The sequence below is a fragment of the Chelonia mydas genome, chromosome 18, assembly GCF_015237465.2.
Source record: "Chelonia mydas isolate rCheMyd1 chromosome 18, rCheMyd1.pri.v2, whole genome shotgun sequence".
NCBI classification, from domain to species: Eukaryota; Metazoa; Chordata; order Testudines; family Cheloniidae; genus Chelonia; species Chelonia mydas.
In genome coordinates, this window is record NC_051258.2 from 18411097 (window position 1) to 18432510 (window position 21414).

General features: G+C 44.4%; 1 protein-coding gene and 1 long non-coding RNA gene across 5 annotated transcripts in view; one reads left to right on the forward strand and one right to left on the reverse strand.

Moving 5' to 3' along the window:
* Positions 1-21414, forward strand: part of PLCH2 (phospholipase C eta 2) — a 323941-nt gene that overhangs the window by 292642 nt on the left and 9885 nt on the right. For all 4 annotated transcript variants that reach the window (XM_043531629.1, XM_043531628.1, XM_027832321.3 and 1 more), the window contains 7 exons: positions 486-583; positions 1465-1647; positions 2135-2242; positions 5420-5544; positions 8775-8859; positions 9506-9652; positions 11020-11099. In XM_043531629.1, the coding sequence (XP_043387564.1) occupies positions 486-583; positions 1465-1647; positions 2135-2242; positions 5420-5544; positions 8775-8859; positions 9506-9652; positions 11020-11099 (826 nt within the window). The remainder of the gene's footprint in view (positions 1-485; positions 584-1464; positions 1648-2134; positions 2243-5419; positions 5545-8774; positions 8860-9505; positions 9653-11019; positions 11100-21414) is intronic.
* Positions 8668-21414, reverse strand: part of LOC119563959 — a 28170-nt gene continuing 15423 nt past the window's right edge. Inside the window, exon 3 of the long non-coding RNA XR_006286426.1 lies at positions 8668-9238. This is a non-coding gene — a long non-coding RNA (uncharacterized LOC119563959). The remainder of the gene's footprint in view (positions 9239-21414) is intronic.

Genomic DNA, 21414 nt, shown 5'->3' on the forward strand with positions numbered 1-21414 from the left:
TCAAGTCTTTTCTTGGCCATTAACATACTACAAGAAGATGAGGCTCTTTGGCCCAAATTTTAAAACATATTTAGGCATTGCTGTGCTCAGTGTTGTGATGCTTAAGTCTCATCTTCCAAAGGGATTTAGGTGCTCAGGAGCCAACAGCCCATTGACAGTCTTTCTGTGTGCTTCCAGAGCTGGTTTAACCAGAAGCCTGTACTTTTACAATGAGTCTTCATGTGGTGTCCCTACAATTATGGCATAAGAACGGCCATACTGGATCAGACCAAAGGTCCATCTAGCCCAGTATCCTGTCTTCTGACAGTGGCCAATGCCAGGTGCCCCCGAGGGAATGAATAGAATGGGCATGGCAGCACGCCTTATTGGAAGAGACTCCTCCCTGTATTTCATTACCGTGCCAGTTATTTAAAAAACTAAAGTTTTGTGGGGGAAAAATTGCCTCTTGATCAGTTTATGGGAAACTGTTTGTTTTATTCACCCAGGATGAGCAGACAGAAGAAAACAATGAAGCTTTCCCGGGCGCTCTCTGACCTGGTGAAGTATACAAAGTCTGTTGGGATCCATGATGTTGAAACTGAAAGTAGGTTGAACTAAGTGTCTGCTAAAAACAAACTGCCATGCATAGAGCTTGAAACTGGCATGGAAGGTTTATGTTCTTTCACTTAATTTTGATGATAAACGCTTTATTCCAAGCGGAATTTGACAGTAGAGCTGCATGCAATAAATCTGTGTCATTTCAAAGTGGCCAGTCATCATTTGTTAAGACTTGGAGTCTGCAATGTGAATCTGGATTTGTGCAGGAACTTCATTAAAGTGGATAAAAATAACCACATATTATAGTAACCCATTGGCTACTGCCAATTGCTAGAAAGGCTGCTATATGCCAGTTCATACTTTAAGAAGCAGGACAGTTCTGAAAGGACATTTATGCTACTCCCAACTAGAATTTGTGGTGGTTTGGAGAGGAATCACTACATGAGAAATTTTAATCTTCATTACAAAGCAATAGGAAAATCTCCAGAACTTTGGCTAAGTATATGAAAGTTCAGGGGCTGCTTCAAAACAGCTGATTCTGCAAAATGAAACTGCTTGGAGAGTTTAGCCCTCCTTGTATGTTTTCTGCACCTGATCCTGAGCAGAACCAGGAAGTCCAAATGCCACCTGTGGCAGAGAGAAATATTCAGGGATTAGGGGATTTCAACTTTCCTCAAGCCATCCCCAAACCTCAGATATTTGGGTCAAGTTCTGTGTGATGGTTCAGATCACTTATTGTACCTGACCTGGATTTCCCATCACTAACTCTTACATGCATGAAACAAAATGTGGTGATGGAAGAGAGAGAAAACCATATCTGATCAGGTTGTGTTTGCAAGAGAATTATTAGTAACGGATGGGATGTTGTTGGAGGGGATTGTTTTTAAGGGGAAGCCATCCCCTTCTAACTTTCTTCTCTCCTTGCAGTCTCTTCCAGTTGGCAGGTCTCATCTTTCAGCGAGACAAAGGCCCACCAGATACTCCAGCAAAAGCCAGCACAATATCTGCGTTTCAACCAACACCAGTTGTCCCGCATCTACCCATCTTCCTATCGCGTAGATTCTAGCAATTACAATCCCCAGCCCTTCTGGAATGCTGGCTGCCAGATGGGTAAGCAAAAAGGACGTGTTGTTTTGTTTTATTTTTGTAACTAGGTGGAAATCTCATGCTTGAATGGGGTCCCAGAATCTATCTTTGAAAGATAGGCTGAACAGAAAGCACCAGCAAAGATCCCTGGGTTACCTGGTCATCCAACTCTCCTGACATCTGGGTCTTTGGTATCTGAGTATTGTCTGTGTCTCTAATAGGGTAGGATGCCTTGAGTATGCATATGCCTAGTGGTAACTGGTGGCTGAGACATGGAAAGCAATGCCCTCTTGCCCACTTTCAAGAAACCCTACAGACAGGAGGAAAGACTCTTCTTGGGAGTCTCTGTCCCTGGAGCTGTGCTGTCTTGGGTTTAGGAGGAGAAGAGAGTCCCTTTTCCAACATCTCTGGCTCTCTGTCACCAGAGAACAAAGTTTAAAACATACGTCGGTTTTCTTTCCCGTGAATGCGCTGAACAGACTTAATGTTGTTGCCTCCTTCTTTGCAACAGTCGCATTAAACTATCAGTCAGAGGGGAGAATGCTGCAGCTGAACCGGGCCAAGTTCAATGCCAATGGGAATTGTGGCTATATCCTCAAACCGAAGTGCATGTGTCAAGGTAAGGAAAAGCCAGCCAGTAGGGACTGCAGAGGGAGAGGAAGGTTCCTGTGGGTGGGAACGGTACTTTACAAGGGAAAGATGTGTGGCGCTGCTATGCATTGTGGGATATGCCAGCAAGCGATGGGAATGGAAGCAATAGAGTCAGTAACTCATTATGTTTGGGCGTGACTTTTCCAGCAGTTTCCAAAGTTGTGCGAGTAGTAGGGGAGTGTACGTGTACAGCTGCTGGGCGCTTTCCTCCAGCTTTTCCTCCTCCCTTTGAAACTTCAGGCCTTATCCTGCTCTTACGCTGGCGTGAGTACCGTTGACATCAGTGAAGTTGGTCCTGAATTACACGGGTGTAAGTGAGAGCAGGTTTGGCCCAATATCCCCAAGTGTCTCTGAATGCATTGGGATGGAATAATTTTCCCCTAATACATGTACCATAGACTTATTCGTTAGTACTTCTGGAAAGTAGAGACTGCAAGTACTGTCACATGGGCTGTGTGTAACTGTAGGCCCATGATACGTCATCTAAGGTAGTCACAGATAAATGAAAGCTAAATGAGGCCCATATCTCCCCACACACGAGAAAGACTCATCCTCTCTACAGCTTCCATATTTCGATCGGCTGGAGTTGTGGCAGTTTCCCCCTGAATGGAGTTTGGATTGTATTGCTCCAGGTATGGTGCCTTAGTATACATGACTGCAGCAAGGAACCTATGCACCTGCCACTACACACTAGCCACTGCTTGGATCCAAAGTGGTAGAAGGATTGGGATCAGTATATAAAATATCTGTTTCCTGGATCTCTATAAGTCTTTCACTCGTAAGGCGCCATCCTCTCCCCTTCAGCCCAGCCAAGTCAGGCAAGAATTCACAAATTCCCACAGCATTAAGTGCTGTCCCGTCCTTTCTCTTTAAGGAAGACGGAATCCCAGTTTAGAGCATCAGCTGACAGGTAAATGTAAGTTTGGCAGGCCCTTTAGCCTCTAGGGGTGACCAATTGCTCTCCCTCTAAATCCACAAAACACAGCATGGGGAACCAAATGTTATCCTGCTGGGGAGATGCCGTAGTAAATAAAGCTGGAATAGCACTGACAGGTATCCAAAGTGGTACAGGGATTGGGACCCAGCCCTCACAGGAGACATGTTTCTTGGTCCTGCTGCATGTGGGTTTATATAACTGTTTGTCATAATAATCATCAGACTTTGGGGTGGGGTTTTCAAAACTACTTGAGTGATGTAGGAGCCACAAGTCCTATTGAAAGTCAGCAGGACCTGGGTTTCTAAGTCACAGAGGGAATGTCTACACCAGCTGACTCAGGCTTGTGGGTCTTGGGCAAAGGGGCTGTTTAATTGCAGTGTAGACATTCGGGCTCAGGCTAGAGCCCAGGCTCTAGGACCCTGCGAGGTGGGATGGTCCCGGGGTCCGGCTGCAGCCCAAGCCAGAATGTCTACACTGCAATTAAACAGCCCTGTAGCCTGAGCCTGAGTCTGGTGGTATGGTCCAGCCATGGGTGTCTAATTGCAGTGTAGACACACCGTTAGACATCTTGGAAATTACACCCTTTGTCAATTATATTTTGGAATTTTAGGGGAGGGGGGCTTTGTTTGTTGAGTTTTTTTGTGCAGTTCTCACCACTGCAGTCTTATCATCACTGTGGTGTTCATTACCACTTCCTAAGGGAATGCCATGGTAACCTTATCTACTTGCAAAAGCAGACATGCAAAATTATACAGCAATTGCCATTATATGCACTCAGAAGTTACCAGGGGTGCACGTTTATTAAGTCTAGTTTAATTAAATCAGTTACACTAATGTGTTTCAGAGTGGTAGCCGCGTTAGTCTGTATCAGCAGAAACAACGAGGAGTCCTTGTGGCACGTTAGAGACTAACAAATTTATCTGGGCATAAGCTTTCGTGGGCTAGAACCCACTTCATCGGGTTCAAGCCCACAAAAGCTTATGCCCAAATAAATTTGTTAGTCTCTAAGGTGTCACAAGGACTCCTCGTTGTTTTTACTAATGTGCTTGTGGTTAGAACAACTCTTAAGCGGAGCCTCGTGCGTGTGGAATGTTTTATGGGAGTGCATAGGTCTGTGCAGGTGTGGTCCTCCTTTAGGCCTTACACTACTACACTTTATGGGCTGCGTAATGAATATCTCCCTTGAAGGCACCCAGCTGTTAAGGATCTATGTGTTTGTTTCAGGCTCCGCTGAAGCAGATTTGTCCCTGAGAAAGATGAAACCCTCATTTTTATTTGGTTGATTTCTCATTTAATTCGTCATTTTATCTCTGTCTGTAACCCTTTATCTAGAATCTTGCATATTTCTAATAATGTGGCCTTGAGCAAAGTATTTTAATACTACCTTAGTGTTTGAGTTGTCATATGTAAACAACTCCCACTTTTCTTCATTGATTTGATATCTGCCCAACCCTGGACTTTTAAATAAATTGAATTTACTATCCTATCTTCTTTATTGCAATGTCCCATCTCCTCCCACTGCTCTACAACAGTACAGTCCATTACTATCCCATGCCTGATCTGATCTTCAAAATGCTCTTTTAACTTCAGATAACAGCCGACTGATGGTTTCTTTCTGTTCTAGTATAAGTCAGGTAGAGCACTTACTAGCATCCTAAGTCGAGAGTTTCAGTGTGTTATGAATTATTTCACCTCAGCAAAGTTCCAGTGTTTATGATCTAAAAGCAATTGGTGCTGGTTCGAAAGCCATAAAATTCAGGTCTGGATTTTGAAATCCACCACACACAATTATGGGGTGTTCAGATCCAAGTTTCGGTTTGGCCCCACCTCTCAGTGCCACCAGATCAGTAACCTACTACCTGGTGATTAATTTGGTAACATGCAATATTTGCAACTAAAGCTTTTTCCAATTGCCTTTGTAAGCAATTAACTTGTCCTTGGTGCTCGCTATGCTGAAAAGTATCCAGAATGCTGTACCAGTGTGTTATCTGCTTGTAAAGATGTTAATGACTATGGTGCATTTTTGGATGTTTGTACCTATAAGTGCTTGAGGGGACCGGGTGGGGCACCTTCCTAAGTATAGTTTGTAACAACTGATTGTAGAGTCAAATAAGCAGGGAAAAGAGAGAGGAAGAGCTCGAGGAAAATGTCACCATCCCTAAAATAGCACCAGACCTCTTTTATGTTCTGCGGATTCTTGCCCCACAGGTGTCTTTAACCCAAATTCTGAAGACCCGCTCCCCAATCAATTGAAGAAGCAGCTGGTGTTGAGGATAATCAGCGGGCAACAGCTACCGAAGCCCCGGGACTCCATGCTGGGAGACAGAGGAGAGGTGGGAATGCTGAATGGGGGATGAGGCTCTCCTATCCGAGAGTGTCTGTCTCTCTGGGAGCTGGTCTGGACAAGGCCTTAACTTTCTGCATTTGTTTCTGTGGGAAACACTGAGCTTCACTTGGAATATATCATGCAACTCATTAGCTTCCAAGAGCACCAGGTGCCTTTCCTCCCTTAAGCATTATGGAGCTAGTCCATTTTGCCTTATTCTCATACAGTGCCTCTAGGATGTGTAGGAAAAGCCAAGATGCTTGATTACTGTGACGGGTCCCTATTCACTGCAGTGCTCTTAAACTCCCAAACAGAGCCAGCAAAACCCTGCGTCCCCTAAACATGCACAAAACTGCTGAGCTCGTCAGCAAGACAAATGAAGCTACTTGAGGGTCCCTCTTGTCCTCTGCCTGTGTGAGTGCTTGTTCTTTGAAAGCCTCTGGCAACTCTAATTGAAGCAAAATCAGCCACTCCGTAATGAGCAAAAAATTTAGCCTCTTGACAGTGTTGGGGCTTTTTATTTCTTCTGCTGTTCTGTATCGAATGCTTGTGCAGTATGGCCAGTGTGCCTTTATTAATTAAACATTAGTCTTCAGGAAATGTGAAGACCGAGCAACTAGCTCCTAGTAAAACTTCCCCTCGAGCCTTTAGCCCATTAGAACTAGAACCGAACCTATGAGTGGTTCTGAAATGCTTGGATTTGTCACGAATACTTTGAAATACTCTTTCCCTGAATGCTTAGTGTTGAGAGATGTATCAATCTGGAATGGCTGTCATAATCCAAATGAAGATTCTGGCCAGAAGCAGCAGGATGGTATGCGGTTGAATTGTTGGATTGTCGCCTTAGAGATACAGATTCCAGTCCTAGTTTTTCCACAAACTCACTGTTGGGCAAGTCACATAACCTCCCTGTGCCCCAGGTCCCCGTCTGTGAAACTGGGATAATAGTCTCCCTTTTTCCCAGCTTTTGTCTGTCTTGTGTGGAGAGAGTGAAAGCTCTTTGGGATAGGGACTGTCTCTGCATCTCTGCAGCGCCTAGCACAATGTGGCCTTGATCTCAGGTGCAGCCTCTAGGTGCTCCTGTAATACAAACAATATTTATTGGTGGGGTGGGAGGAGCTGCTAATATTGAAAGATTAATGGGCTATGGGCTCCACATAGAAAATAATGAGTCAACATCTTCCTTTCACTTCCCTTTTTTATTGCCAAGGGCACTTAGGCTGTGCACAGGTTGTCTTCTCCTCAGAATGTTCATCTCCTTTCTCTCCTGCCTGTCTATTCCCCACCCTCAAGTGAGGCAAACCTCACTTTTTGACATCACAGTTAATTCTCTGGAGGGGTTTGTGATGTCACAAGCAGAGGGTGGTGACAAATGGGTCCTTTTGGCAGGAATAGTTCACTAATAAAGTTTTTTAAAAACAAAACAGGGAAAAGGTTGAGGGTGGGAAAAAGCAGAAAATAATTGAGTGGGGGTTGCCCCAAAACTCTGGATTCCGACAACCATGATGGTATGTATATCTGGTAGAAACTTGCTAATTCCATCCCATGGGAAATTACAATATTTCAACATTTGTTTTTGTCCCAAATCAGGATGAAAAATCTATCTTGGAATTTTTTTTTCACAAAATGAAATAGGCAACTTCTTATAGAATAGAAAAGTCAAAACAATAAAGTTGAAATGAAATGTTTGGATACGTGCCCTACATGACTTAGAAACACCATTGACCCATGTGCCCTAAAGTCCCTCAGGCCTGACCTACACTAAAAAGTTCGGTTGACCTACCTACATTGCTCTGGGCATGGAAAAACACTCACCCCTGACCAATGTAGTTAAGCCCACCTAACTTCGCTGTGTAGACAGTGCTGGGTCAGTGGAAGAATTCTTCCGTCGACCTAGCTACTGTCTCTCAAGGAGGTAGATTAACTGCAGGGATGGGAGAACCCCTCCCGTTGGCAGAGGTAGTGTCTCCACTGACATGCTGCCCTGCGCTGCTGTAGAATTTCAAGTGTAGACAATCCCTTAGCTGCTTTTGGAAACCCCACCCTTTATTTTATTGGCCGAGTGGTACGACCTAGAGGCCCCAATCAGTTATCAGGGCCTCGTTCTCCTAAGTACTATATACACGCTGTGAAAAGAGAGGCCCTGCCCCAGAGCCTTTTGCAGAATAGAGCTATATGAACAAGGTTCATATGTACTGAACATTCAGCTGTCTTGCAAGCAGTAAGGAGGGAGGTAAGACACTTGTGTTTTTCTTTAGTGACAAAGTATCCCGAGTGCTGAACATTTGTTTTCTGCTGAGCACCAAAACTCTAGCATACAACCATTACTCAGACCAGCCACTCTGTGTTTTGTTTTGCTTTTGTCATCCCAATTTAGCTCGTCTCAGATTTGAGATGATTCCTTGTCGTTTTTGTCAGTTTCTTGGAGAGCAATTACTTGAAAGGCTCTTCTCCCTGCTGAGACTGTATTGAATGGTGGTTGTACGTACTCTGTGTTCAGCATACACTGACTGAAAGCAGTAGCAAGCTTTCCTAGGATCTAACTAATTGTTAAGTTACTATTCCTCATCCCCACTATTCTTAATTTTAGTTCCTAGAAGTCCCAACTGAGATCATGGCTCCATTGTTCTAGACAGCTATAAACACCCAGCAAGACACATTCCCTGTCATGAAGATCTTCAGTCTAAACTGATAGCAGGAGGGGGAAAGGAGGCACGGAGAGCAGAAGTAATTTGCCCATGATCAGAGACTAGAGCAGAACCCACATGTCCCGAATCGTAGTCCATTGTTTTATCCACTGGACCAGGCTGCTTCTCTAGTCACCCAGATCTTCCACAACCAGAAGTTCCCTGAACTCGCTCAGTTTATGTTGTCTTGCAAGTTACCTCTTTACAACTTCTTTGCAATGGTGACCACCCTGAAGATATTCTTAAAGCTTCTGCTTAGATGTACACTGAGTTGAAAGTTATTCAAATAGAGAGAACTGTTAACTTGCTGTAAGCTCTAACACCCATTTTGAATCAGTGGGGAAGTAGTCACGTCATGATGATGAAGGTGGTTATATTTTTTTAATGTGATGTAGTCCTACATCTTTTAGCAGCAAAGCAACAAGTTACCCATATGACCCTGGCTGTTTCATCTGCAATAGCGTGTGATGCCTGTGTGGTGAAGCTAAGGATATTACTTGATTTCTATCTTTTTCATTTTTTTAAATATTCTTTCCTTTCTCTTTTCCAGATTATAGATCCATTTGTAGAGGTAGAGATCATAGGGTTACCAGTGGACTGCTACAAAGAGCAAACTAGAGTAGTTGATGACAATGGTAAGACCATGGTTTGGGTGCTTTGTTTGTTTTATTTCCCCCTTGCCATCTAGTACACACTTGGACATGAAGTTCGAAGGGTCATTTTGTCACATGGAGGCAAAATGGGCCAAACTTGGGATCCATTGCAGCAAAGCATTTAGCACATGCTTAAGTGTTGTTAACTTCAATGACGATTACACGTTGTTCCTATGTGTTTTGCTGAATCAGGGCCTAGGTAAGGGAGTTTTGTGTAATTACAGTCTTGATGCAATGAGATCAGACACACAGATCAGTCTGTATATTTATGTCATGCTCCTCTTCATTAGTGGTCAGGACAAGAGACTGGAAGCCAGCAACTTCTCAGGTTTATCCATTCCTTTTCTACCACTTGGTAGACCTTCGGAGAAGATAAAAATGTTTGAGAGACATTAAAATCCTGTGTTTCTTACACCATCGCAGCTCCCACTGATATGAGTGGGAGTTCCGGATGTGCAAGGAATACAGAACCAAAGCCTTTATGGTCAATTAGAGTGACCATTGCTATGTAGGAATTGGTGGATCTTCAGAACAATATAGCAAGAACTAAATGGGTTTCTGGTCCGTAGCTGGGGCTGCTTGGTGCTGCTGCAATATAAATAACAAAAGCTGATTCTCCAATTCCCAGGTTTCAATCCAATGTGGGAGGAGACTCTGGTGTTCACAGTGCACATGCCAGAGATTGCACTGGTTCGCTTTCTGGTGTGGGATCATGATCCAATTGGACGGGATTTCATTGGACAGAGGACGATAGCTTTTACCAGCATGATGCCAGGTAGGGCCGTGCTCTCTGTCTTGATGACCTAGAGGATTGATTGGCTGAGGCCTTGTTCTGTAAAGTTGTGACAATTAAAATATACCCAAGGGTAGCTTTACCACGTGTGCATACAAATATGAATCTGCACTGGGGAGGAGTTGTGAGCCAGTGGCTAGAGCAGGAGACTGGGTATTCAGGGCTCCTGGGTTCTGTACCCACATCTGCCACTAACTCATCCTGTGACCATGACCAAGTCACTTACCTTCCTCTGGCTGGATTTTCAAAGGTGCTCAGTGTCCAGAAGTTCTCATTGAGAACAAATTCTAGCTACTTATTTAGGCACTTCTGTGGACACTGGTATTGAGCTCTTTTGGAAAATATGGTCCCTTGTGCCTCAGTTTTCCCACTTGTAAAATGGGGATGCTAATACTTGCCTCTGTCACAGGCATATTATGCAGCTTAATTAGTGAATGCCTTACGATGCTCAGGTTTAAAAGTGCTCTTGGGTAGAAGTGCAGGGGTCAGGCGGGAACTAGGAAAGCACTATATAGCTATGCATGCTGGACTGGAAAGGCGACAGTAAATGGTCCATTTCTTTCTGTCCTGTTGTGCTACAACTTTTTTTTTTTCTCAAATGTATTATTTTTATTTGGCCGCTGTTTGGCTTTTGACAGCGTCAGTGAGATACGGTGACTTCCGTAGACAGTGGGGCAAACGTCGAAAGCCTTCCTGAACAAAGCTGGAGTCGCATTTGGTCTCGTGTTTGCTGGCAGCTCACCAGTGGCCACAGTTATTGCCTGTGCTAGCTGAGTGTAAAGCAGGCTGCTGGTTGGGCTGCCGGTGAGGTCTGGAGATTTGTTTCTGTTTTTATTTGGGGGGGGTTGTTTTTGGGGGGGGGGGGGGTTTCTGTCTATTTCCTGCTTTTTGCGCAATCTTATTTCACATAAAGAAAACAGCTGCGCCCACAGGGTGCTTTTACCCATCAGAACAGAGGAAACTTAGGTTTATTTAGGGGCCGGATCCCACAACCCCCATCTGGGTAATGAGAGTAACGTCTGCTGAAGAATTAATAATGGCCCCAAGTCTGCCGGGGACGAGCTAATCAATTTGCATTGCAGAATTGACAGCAGCAAAAGTGCAAAGTGGGAAAATTAGGTTGACTTTTTTTTTCTATAATAAAGAAGGGACAGGGGAAAACACCAGTAAACTTTGTAAATGGCATGTTGCTCTCACACAAATCAAGTGTGGCAAGATGGTGTTCAAGCCTGAGTGCTCAGTGGTTGGACGTGGCCGTAGAAAGCTTGTTAAATTTTTCCCTCCTGTGGTTAGAAATGGAAAGTCTGTAGCGACAGGAGGCGCTCATCTCTGCTCGCTCTGTGTTTCAGGCTATCGGCACGTGTACCTGGAAGGCATAGAAGAGGCATCCATCTTTGTTCATGTAGCTATTAATGACATCTGTGGTAAGGTGAGTGACTGACTGCAGCGCCATAATGCAGCCTGCGTTTGTAATCGTGCTGGCAGGGTTTGTACCATGCAGGGAGGGGGAGAGCCCAGGGGTGGGACCCAAGCTGACCCATTTGCGGAATCCAAGTAACTGCTGCTCTGAGGTTTTTATAGTAGCCTGAGAATTCTTTAAACATCCATGTAGCATAAGCGGGTGGCACAACCAGATAAGGAACCCCCATTGGATTCCTATCTAGATACTCCCCATACAGTGCTTCAGTTCTGGGGCATTCTTCCATCGCTTCCCACTCTATTGCTCCTAACGAAGGGCCAAATCCTGACGCAGTTCTTACTCCTCACGGCTACTGGACAAAACTTGGCTAGGAACTCTGGTGTAACTCGGAAGTGGCTGCACTGAAATGGCAGAATTCAGCCCATTGTCTGAGTAAGGCCTTCGGGATTTCGCCTAAGTGTCCTGCTATTGATGCAGCCATATGCAGCAGCACAAACTGGCGAAAGCCTGCTTGTTCAGTGAGCAGGTTCTCTCTCTCCATCACCACACGCCTCTCCAGGCACCGGCCATGTCTTCCAGCCCTTGTGGGGGAATCAGAAGACAATGGAGCATTTAGACCATATAAAAATGTGTCGGGCTATCTCTACTTTACATAACACATCTTCTGGTGGTTTCTGAACACCCCCCCCCTTGTAACACTGATACAAACACTCATGCAAAATGAAGGATTCACCCACCCCCAATACATTGTGTAACTGGTGGACAGCTCCTAAAGGGGACAGCAGCACCCTGCTGAGTGACAGCGTTTTATAGGCAGGGGTATAGCACTTCAGCACATGTGTGTGCATGTATAGGGTGTGTCTGTTACATTTGGTGCTCCTAAATTAAAAGTGCAGACCTGAACTGTTGGGTGCTTTCTGGCTGCAGAGTTTATGCCATGAGTGCCCTGTCACTCTGCCTCCCTGATGCTTTAGCATTTTAAACATAGCGCTGAAGAGTTGCCAGCTTGGAGACTTGATCCCTGCTGCTGCACTTTCCTTTTCGGGTCTGTCTTTGACTCTTGTTGTGCTGAGAAGTGCACAATGTGGCCTCCCTCCTGGTTTGTGGGGCTCAGTGGTCTCTCCCCAGCTGCCATTCATCTGTCCAGCCTCTGGCTTGCTTCACATGCAGTCAAAATACAACTGCCTTGATGACATGTTCTGATTTCATATGAACAGTTCCCAGGTTGAAAGTACAGCCTAAGAGCTTCAAGCGTCCCCCCAGCTGAGTCTGAGACTCTTTCCATTGCAGTCCCTAGCGTTTAGTTACACATCTCCCATTCATTTTAACAACGGGCGCGTGGCTAAATCCCTGCAGTGCTTTGGAAACTGCAACCGTTGCTTTGTATAAGGTGATAAAAAGAGGGGCAGCAGGCTGACATATTGGCATTCGGACAGCAGGAGGCAGTATTAAACAGGCTGAGAAACCTAAGTATCTCTAGTGTTGCTCATTTTAGGATAATTTTTTTTTAAGGAATGTGGCTTTTTTAGGTGTATTCTAAAATAGGAAGGAGTTGGAATAACTCATGGGAAAGCTGCACTTTGGGGCATAGAAAGGGGGTGGGTTTCTGGAAGGAACATCCCACTGCTCATTTCAGTTAATGCCTCTACAAGGAGAGGAGTGTCCGGCTGTTACTGCCCAGGTATCTAATGCCTGAACTGACAGCTTTCCGGCAAGTACATCTCCCTCCCTTCTGACTTTGCCGACAGCCTTGTCTGCAGCGTCTGACCCAGGATTTCATTTTCCTCGTGAGAGGAGCATTGCTCTCAGGAGCAGGAGACTTGAAAGCTTTGTGTGAGAGGGAAGTGGCTGGTGCTGGGTGGCGAGCAGTAACGTGGTCAGTGTCAGGCGCTCCAGCCTGTGGTGCGCCTATCCCCTCCACAGCTTGGTAATGCCAGTCCCTAGGAGCAGGAAAATAAATGGCGGGCTGAGAATAGCTATTATGAGACTGATTCTGCCTGAGCTCCCACTGCTATATGCCTAAGATCAAAGCAGTTGCACAGGGTGTAAATCAGACGAGATTTAGCCTTCTATATAAGGGGGGAGGGATAGCTCAGTGGTTTCAGTATTGGCCTGCTAAACCCAGGGTTGTGAGTTCAATCCTTGAGGGGGGCCATTTAGGGATCTGGGGCAAAAATTGGGGATTAGTCCTGCTTTGAGCAGGGGTTTGGACTAGATGACCTCCTGAGGTCCCTTCCAACCCTGATATTCTGTGGGGAAGAGTGTGGTTTTGGCCCAGTTACTTGCTTTCAGATACGTGCTCCCTGGCCTGGATTCAAGCAGCATCATTTGGTTTTACTTCACAAACCTCTCTTTGATTCTGGGGTCACTGTGTGCAGGTTGATTGCCTCTTTCCTGGCCCCTCTTGCCCCACCACGCACCTAGAGCTGGGAGAGCCAGATGTTCAGGGCCCTCAGGACAGTGGCCAGTGCATGCCTAACTGGGCCACGAAGGTGAAACAAAGCGTCTCAGGACTGTCCCCACTGCACTGACCTGAAATCACCTAACGGTGCCTCTCTGCTCCACTAGCCCAGTTCTTGAGCTGACTGTCCCCTCTACCCAAGGCAGGTCATGGAAAGAGAAGTGATAGAATTTACCAAAGCAAAACTTTTCCGAAATGCAGATTCTTCTCCCTGCCCCAGTCAGAATGCTACAAAACAGGTAAATTCTTCCCTCCCTCCTGATGCAGTGTGTGTTCGCACTGCTGCAGCTACTGTGTGCAAGAGGGATTGTGCAGTATGATGCCCTCCATCAGGGGACACGGTGGGTATGTCTACACTGCAGTTTTAGACACCTGCAGCTGGTCCATGCTCGCTGACTCATGGTAAGGAGCAGTTTAATTGCAGCATAGACATTTGAGGTGGGAGGGTCCCAGAGCCTGGGCTGCCGCCTGTCTACACCACAGTTAAACAGCCCCATAGGCCAGGTCAGCTGTCACAGGGCAGCTGTAGGTTTCTTAATCGCAGTGTGGGCATACGGTGTCCGGCTAAGCCGTCCAGGCCCTCTCCTTTCCCCTGCTCCTTTCAGGGACACTGTTGCTGGGGCCAGTTGTGAGATCTCTGTTGCTTAGGCAGTTCCATAAACCTGAGTCTGCTGGTGGAAAACAAAGCCAAATCCAAACACACACACACACTCCTCTCTCTCTCTCTCTCTCTCTCTCTCTCTCTCTCTCTCTCTCTCTCTCTCTCTCTCTCTCTCTCTCTCTCTCTCTGTTTGAAATCATTAAATTTATTTTATGAATGTTCACCTGCCTCTCCAGTTCTCAGTTACAGCTGGGATAGAACGGAGAAGAACCAAAATAATACTAGGAGAGCCGGGTCTGGTGCTATTTCTGACCCAGCCTGAGATAGGAAATGCTGGAAATGTCCAGAGCGTGTCTGTTGGTTCCCGTGAGACCCTATTATAACTTCTCGGCCGGGGCACAGATGCTTTGCTGAACTGGTGATGGCCCTAAGCCTCCGAGACTGTCACGGATGGCACAACTCACAGCTCCCCTGCCACTATAAACCTGTTTAATTGTGTTTGCTTTTGGGCCTCTGTTGTTCCACTGCACTCGTATTTGACCTGCCATCTTCCCCCTCCCACCCTCCGCATCCTCCTGCCAAAAAAAACCCCAGAAAGGAATGGCTGCCACTATCCTTGCTACAAACCCAAAACAAGGGAGAGAAAAAGGCCAGATGATTACCAGTGCTGCATATCGTAGTATCCAGGTGATTATTTAGCTCCAGAAAGCTTTGTCTGTTATAGAAGAAGCAGCTTCTGGAGCTTAAATCCTGTACCTCCCAAATACTAGTTAGCACTTAATTACTGCAGACTCCACAAGGGGGTTGTCTTTTTTTTTTTTTTAAGCTGGAGGAGGATGGAAAGGGGGGGAGCATCAGGACTTTATCTATGGCCCCAGATGATTGGAGGGAGGATGTACAGAGACTACTCCATTTCTGTTACTTCCTCTTTATAAGAGCTACTTCATGTCTGGCCCCTTCTACTGCAACATGCAAAAAGAGATGGGCTAGTTTTTGTCCATCTGAAGATGCCAAGAATGAAAACAAACCTGGGGATGAGGGTGGGAGATAAGAAAGAACTGATCCTAAAAACAACAGTAGGCTATAGCTTTTGTACATATACCTTCAAAGGTGAAAGGCCTTATATACCCTTACTATTCCCCTGAGCTATCCAGCTTTCCCAGAGCCATCAAGTGGCTACACTGGCAAGCGAAAGACAAAACTTTTGTCATTCAGAGGTGTTAAAAAAGCTGAAAGACACAAGTTTTGCTGATTGGAAGCGCTGGTGGGAACACTGCTCTGTTGACAGGAGAGCCGACAAACAGCGGCTACACTACGTACCTTTTAGCAGCATGGCTGTAGGGACACAGCTGTGTCACTAAAAGCTGCTTAGCGTAGACATAGCCTAAGACTCTTCTCTTGTTGAGTGAAATCTTGGCCCCTTGAAGTCAATGGGAGCTTTGTCCTTAACCTCCAGAGGGCTGTTTTTAAAGCAGAGCCATTCTTAAACTTGGAAGTCAATTAAATTCAGAGGGCACATTTTCAACTCTTTTTTTCGTCTCTTTTTTAAAAAAGCTTCTTAAATGTGCTGGTTTTTTTTTTTTTTTTACATGGCCCTAATTAAAGGCAGGGGAAAGTGACAGGAGATTTTAATTAGGGCAGCAAGAAATAACGAAATAAACAATAAAGACTTTGTCTCAGTTCAAAGAAGTCTGAGGGGAAGCTAGGGAGCATCTGATGCCAGCCACTGATGGTTTCAGGGTAAAATTGTTTCAAGTGTTGCCTGGCAACAGCCACAAAAGAAGGGGAAGGAAAGTGCTCACCTGCCCAGCCACGTGCTGGGATCAGAGGGGATGGAAAGGGGAACAATAAGATGAAGGCATTTAATTTCCAGTTAAGTTTCTTTCTAAGGTGCCCACTTCCTTCTAGCCTCTTGCTGCCGGTGGACTGGCTTGTGGTCTCTGGTTTTGTATCTGTTTGCCTTATATGATTCTTAGATGCAGAGAAGTTGTCTCTTCAGCCCTGGTCATCTACAGGTCAAGTTCTACAGTCTCTCCTCAGTGCACGCTGTTATGTTACAGCAAGAGGAAGACAACCACCACAAGTACTCCTTTTCTTTTTACGGATACAGACTAACACGGCTGCTACTCTGAATCCTAAACCATAGTCATCCCTAATCTTTGGACTGTCTCCTCTGAAGTGTCCTTAGCCCCCTCTTGTGTGGCAGTTCCTTGGTTTAACTGCTCCTAGGAAACTATTTCATATCTAAATTTGCCTTTCTTTAGTTGAAGGCAGGCACTCCCTTTTACTACCTCCTTGATCAGTCTCGTATAATTATTTGCTTTTCTTGATTTCTCCTTTTTCCCCCGACTAACTTGCTGATAGATCATTTTAATTTGCAGCAGGGTGACGCATTTGTTTAAACCTTTACAGGAACTTTGGGGTTGTTGGATTTTTTTCAGAACGCTGTCTTACACAAGTAGTTATCTTTAAGCACATCAAAGGACCCCTGTTGTGTCTTGCTGTTTCATCCATGTCTTTATCTCTTAGCTTCCAATCTACTGAGCTGATTTGTTTTCTGAGTGCTTTATTTCCTTTTCATGTTCTCAATATATTACACACCGCTTGTTGCTTCTCATTACCACTGCAGCCTCTTTAGCTTTGCTGTTGTTTATATGCTAATACTGAGATCTCACCTCAGGAAGACACAGATTTTTAATGAGCCTGTGGACACTTCCAATCATGTCTTCTACAAAACATGAGACAAAACACTCCCAGCCCTGTGTCTCCACCTGGCACAACACCTGCTCACCCCAGTCTCTTTGGACCACATTCTGCCACCCTCATGTTAGGGTAGTACCTTGACATGTAAGTAGACTCGTTGTAATGAACAGAACTGCAGATGGAGTAAGTTTAGACTCAACAAGAGCAAAAATGGCAGTATCTGACCCACAATCTGCATCTGGACCATTTCCCAGTTGATTATAAAGATTATCGTCAACAAGACTACTGTAGCCTCCATCGGAACCCCTACACCTCTTGTTAGCTCGGACTTCTTGCTTATTTCCTTGGATCAACTTCTGTTTGTCTGCTTTGCTAATGGTTAGAGTTGAAGTCTCCTGCCTCTTAGCAATGTTGCTCCAGTTTCTGTGGTTTGTCTGGTCTCAAATCACTGGATCAGTTCCTATTGTTTAGATTTAGGGCCAGGTCATGAGATGGTGTAAATCAGTGTATTCATTGGAACTATGCCCAGTTTACACCTGCTGGCTAATTGGCTTATTAACATCAGTTAAGCTATTCTGTTTTATACTAGCTGAGGAATGAACCTTTAAACTGAAAGGATGTTGACTCCAGTTTTTCAGAAAGACTTCTGCTCCACTCCATGTTTCTATCTGGATATAAGTGCTAAAAGACTTTGTAGGCATTAATATTTGCTGGTTTTAGACATCTATGTACTATAAAATGTCCCCATATTTCTATTCAGGCTCATTGTATCTGATGTTGCTTATAAATAGAGATGGTTGGAAAATCTGTGAGTAGTTTTTTTATTATTATTTTTGACCAAAAATTGGGAATGTTCTTAGACAAAAATTTTAACCTCCCCCTCTTGGCATTTTCCAACCAACTTTACTTGAAAATATTATTTTTTTCTGAGTTTGAAAAAGAACTCCGAGTTGATCTCTGGTTAGGAACCTGTGTAAATGCCTTGATCATGTTAATTTTGGGTGGTTCTGTGCTGTGTTTATATTATTGGAACAAACAAATTTTCAAAAACAATTATCAATCAGTAGAGATGGATCAAAACCAGAACCGTATATCTATTTCCCCACACAGCTGGGTGAAAGCCATGTCACATGTCTCAGAACAACCGTAATCAACCTCTGGTTTTGCCTATCCTTACTGATCCATTTGCTCCAGTGCAACTAGCATTCTCCTAAACTTAGGTATTGTCGCTTCTTCGGTAATTCACAGTTGCAAAAATAGGGTGTCCCAGCACCTCTAGTTAACCTAATACCTCTTTATGGGCTGTTCTGTCTCCTAAATTTGATCTTCTGTTTCTGTCTCTTCTGTAGTCTATTCATGTATTGTGGAATTTCTCATGTTTTTCTAGATGTGCGTATCTCTTAGAGCCTCCCTCAATGTTTTGTGTCTTACTTGCCTTTACTCTGTCTGTTTGTGATTTCAGTGGACTTCTCTATGTCAAAAAAAAGTCTACTTTTAGAAGCAGAGCAATTTTAGGAGCCTTGAAGGTACCCCCTCCTGACTCAGGAAGGTGTAGTGAGCACCACCACACACCTGCATGCCTCTAACCAGTGAACTCATTAGCATTGTTGTTTCCTTATTAGCATTTTGAAACTCTTCAACTCATATAACATGGATTGTGACATTTTACTTGGTTAGTTTTGTCGGGTCATTGATCAGCCAGAGAGCCCACCATTTATGAAGCAGATCCAGGATAAAAATCTTTCTTCCTCCCAGCCCATCCCCTCCCCCCCTCCTTGCTGTCTCTTCTTCCACATCCTATCTTTTTTTCATTTTTTTTAAGCTACAGTTCAAACCGTTTCCTTCAGTTGTATGTGATATCATTAAACATAATGTGGTTAAGTTTTGGGAAAGTCAACAGTGAGGACCAAAGGGTCTGTTGCTGATTTCTATAGGTCGGCTTTGAAGAAGGAAATCGCCAGCACTGTTTGCAAAAGCTAGAATTGGAGCTGAAAGCAGATATTCTGGATCTTCTTCTAAATGACTCTTGTTTTTACTTTTTTTTTTTTTTTCTTTTAAACCAAATTTGCATTGGATTTGGGATCTTGAATCGGTAATTTGATTCAAGCATTAATGACAAGTCTAACAAAGATGCACCAAATAAGCTAGAATGATACCTGGGGCCCTTCACTGCACATCACCCATTCCATCAGTGGGCCACTTTCTTTCGTTTTAATTGGGGTTATTTGTGTGTGTGTGTGTGTTTGGAGATTTTTCTGAATTTTGCAAGTATTTTATAATGGGTCTGATTATCATTTTATAGTAGTAAATGAGTGCACTTGCCAACTTGTCTCAATTGGATTCTGCTTGGAAACTTCATATTTTGCCTGGTATAATTTCTTTCCCGCTCTGGTTATTATCAGATGCGGTTGCTCAACAACAAATGTTTAACCTAGCTTTGAATTTCTCCAGTGAAGGTGAGTCCACAATCTCCCTTAACAGCTTGTTCTATTGCCCGAAATTTCACAGAGAGCTTATTTGTTTGTAGTGTTGTTATAGCCCTGTTGGTCCCAGGATATTAGAGAGATAAGGTGAGTGAGGTATTCTCTTTTATTGGACTGTCTTCTGTTGGTGACAGATGCAAAGTTTGGACCTACACAAAGCTCTTCAAATCTCTTTTGCCCACACAGAGCTTATTGATATTTAACCTCAGTTTTCCCTGCCCTGTACTGTTTGCACTTCCTTTGTTGGCTTATGGGAATAATCAGTCCCTGTCTTCTTTCTTTAAACAGGTATGTTTCTTCTTCACACAGAAACATGCTTACTCTTGCTGGGTATAAGGCTGATCCAAACCCTACTGAAGTCGAAAGAGAAGTTCCCGTTGATTTCAGTGGGTTTTGGATCAGGTCCCTAAACTATGATTTTTATGGGCTAGGTTTATAGGCTCGCACAGAACAGCTTTATGCCCAGCCTGGCTGGCTGGTTGAACTGGGTGTGCAGCTGCTTCCTAGCTCTGAAGCCATGCAGAGCAGGCAGAGCATCCTGGTGAATCTGACCATGTGTTCCGGAGCAGGAAAGTAAAATTAAATTGAACACTTCTGCACCTACAAATGGTATTGCAGAAATGTGACCTCCTCTGTGACATCACAGGGCAACGGATCCAAAGTGACTGCAAGCTAACTTCTAGCTGCTAGCGACACTGAATCAGTTGCAACCTTTATCTCCGAGCTGATAAATTTCAAGCCCTGGCTTATAGGGGCCTCTGATAAGAGCATGTGTACTCCTCTTTACACTCCAAATAGAGGACAGAGATTACCCTGCTACCACAGGGGAATTTGATCAAACTGCAAACGAGACAGAGTTCAGGGAGGGATGAACTGGTTAGAGCAGATCAACAGAAGCAAGTTATATAAAAAGATGCTCCAAGCACACAGTCAAAACCAAAGGAGCCCTTTATTATGCATGAGCAGCTTGTTACTTAAAAAGTTGGCAAGTACACCTGGAATGTTTATAGGAATGCTGAAACTTTGTAAAATTCACTGAATTGTAAATCAACTGGGGGAGGGTGTGGGGAATTGTCTGTGTTTAACATTTGGATAAGCATTGAAATGTATTTATTATGGCTCTGACTGCCTTTGCTTGTTTATAATGTGTTTCTCCAATGATGAAAATGTGCATGAGGGACATTTGGATGAGGAGGTTGTATGATAGGAATTGATTAAAACGCAATCCCATGGGTGGGGAGGGCCAGAATCCGTCCTTGAGACGGGAACATTTCTGGTGCTGGAGCCTGGATATATGGTCTCCTGTATGCTATTATTATGGCACCCGTGATAGTCTTCTGTGTGCTATAGAACAGAATGTGGCATTTTATAGCTATTTTAGACTTCCCTACAGTTACTAAAAAAATGTAAAGATCAGTTTGAATGACAGGGTTATTTTTGTTTTTGATGAGGCATGTGGGGTTTTTTTAATTGAAGGGGCATTGTCTGATTAAACTGTCAGCTTAAAAATTGAAACCTCACCCATGTCACTAAGAAGGCCTTGGCTGATTAAAATTGGAATGATTTTTAAAAATACATTTTTAGCTTGACCCCATTTCTGTTGTTTTGTGTTTTCAGCTGTTGTGTGTCAATCATTCTGGACCTCTCTGTTCTGCTTTGGACCCTGACTCTCTCCTACCTTGCACATCATGTGCTCAGTTACTCCTATGCAAAGAGTTAGGGTATGTCTACACAGCTGACGTAACGTGGCCGTGTAGTTGTGGCTCCAGCGCTGGGAGAGAGGTCTCCCAGCGCTGTAGTAAAATCACCCCTGCGAGGGGAGTAGCTCCCAGCGCTGGTGCACTGTCAACACTGACACTTTACAGCGCTGAAACTCTCCTCACTGGGGGGGGGGCGTTTTTTCACACCCCTGAGTGAAGAAAGTTTCAGCGCTGTAAGTGGCAGTGTAGACAAGGCCTTAGAGAGGGGAGAATTCTGATTGGAAGCATTTGACACCCACTCTGCCCAGTTGTTAACTGACAGCACAAGATGAAAGGCCGTGGAGATTCAGCCCCATATTTCTACTCACTTTTTCTG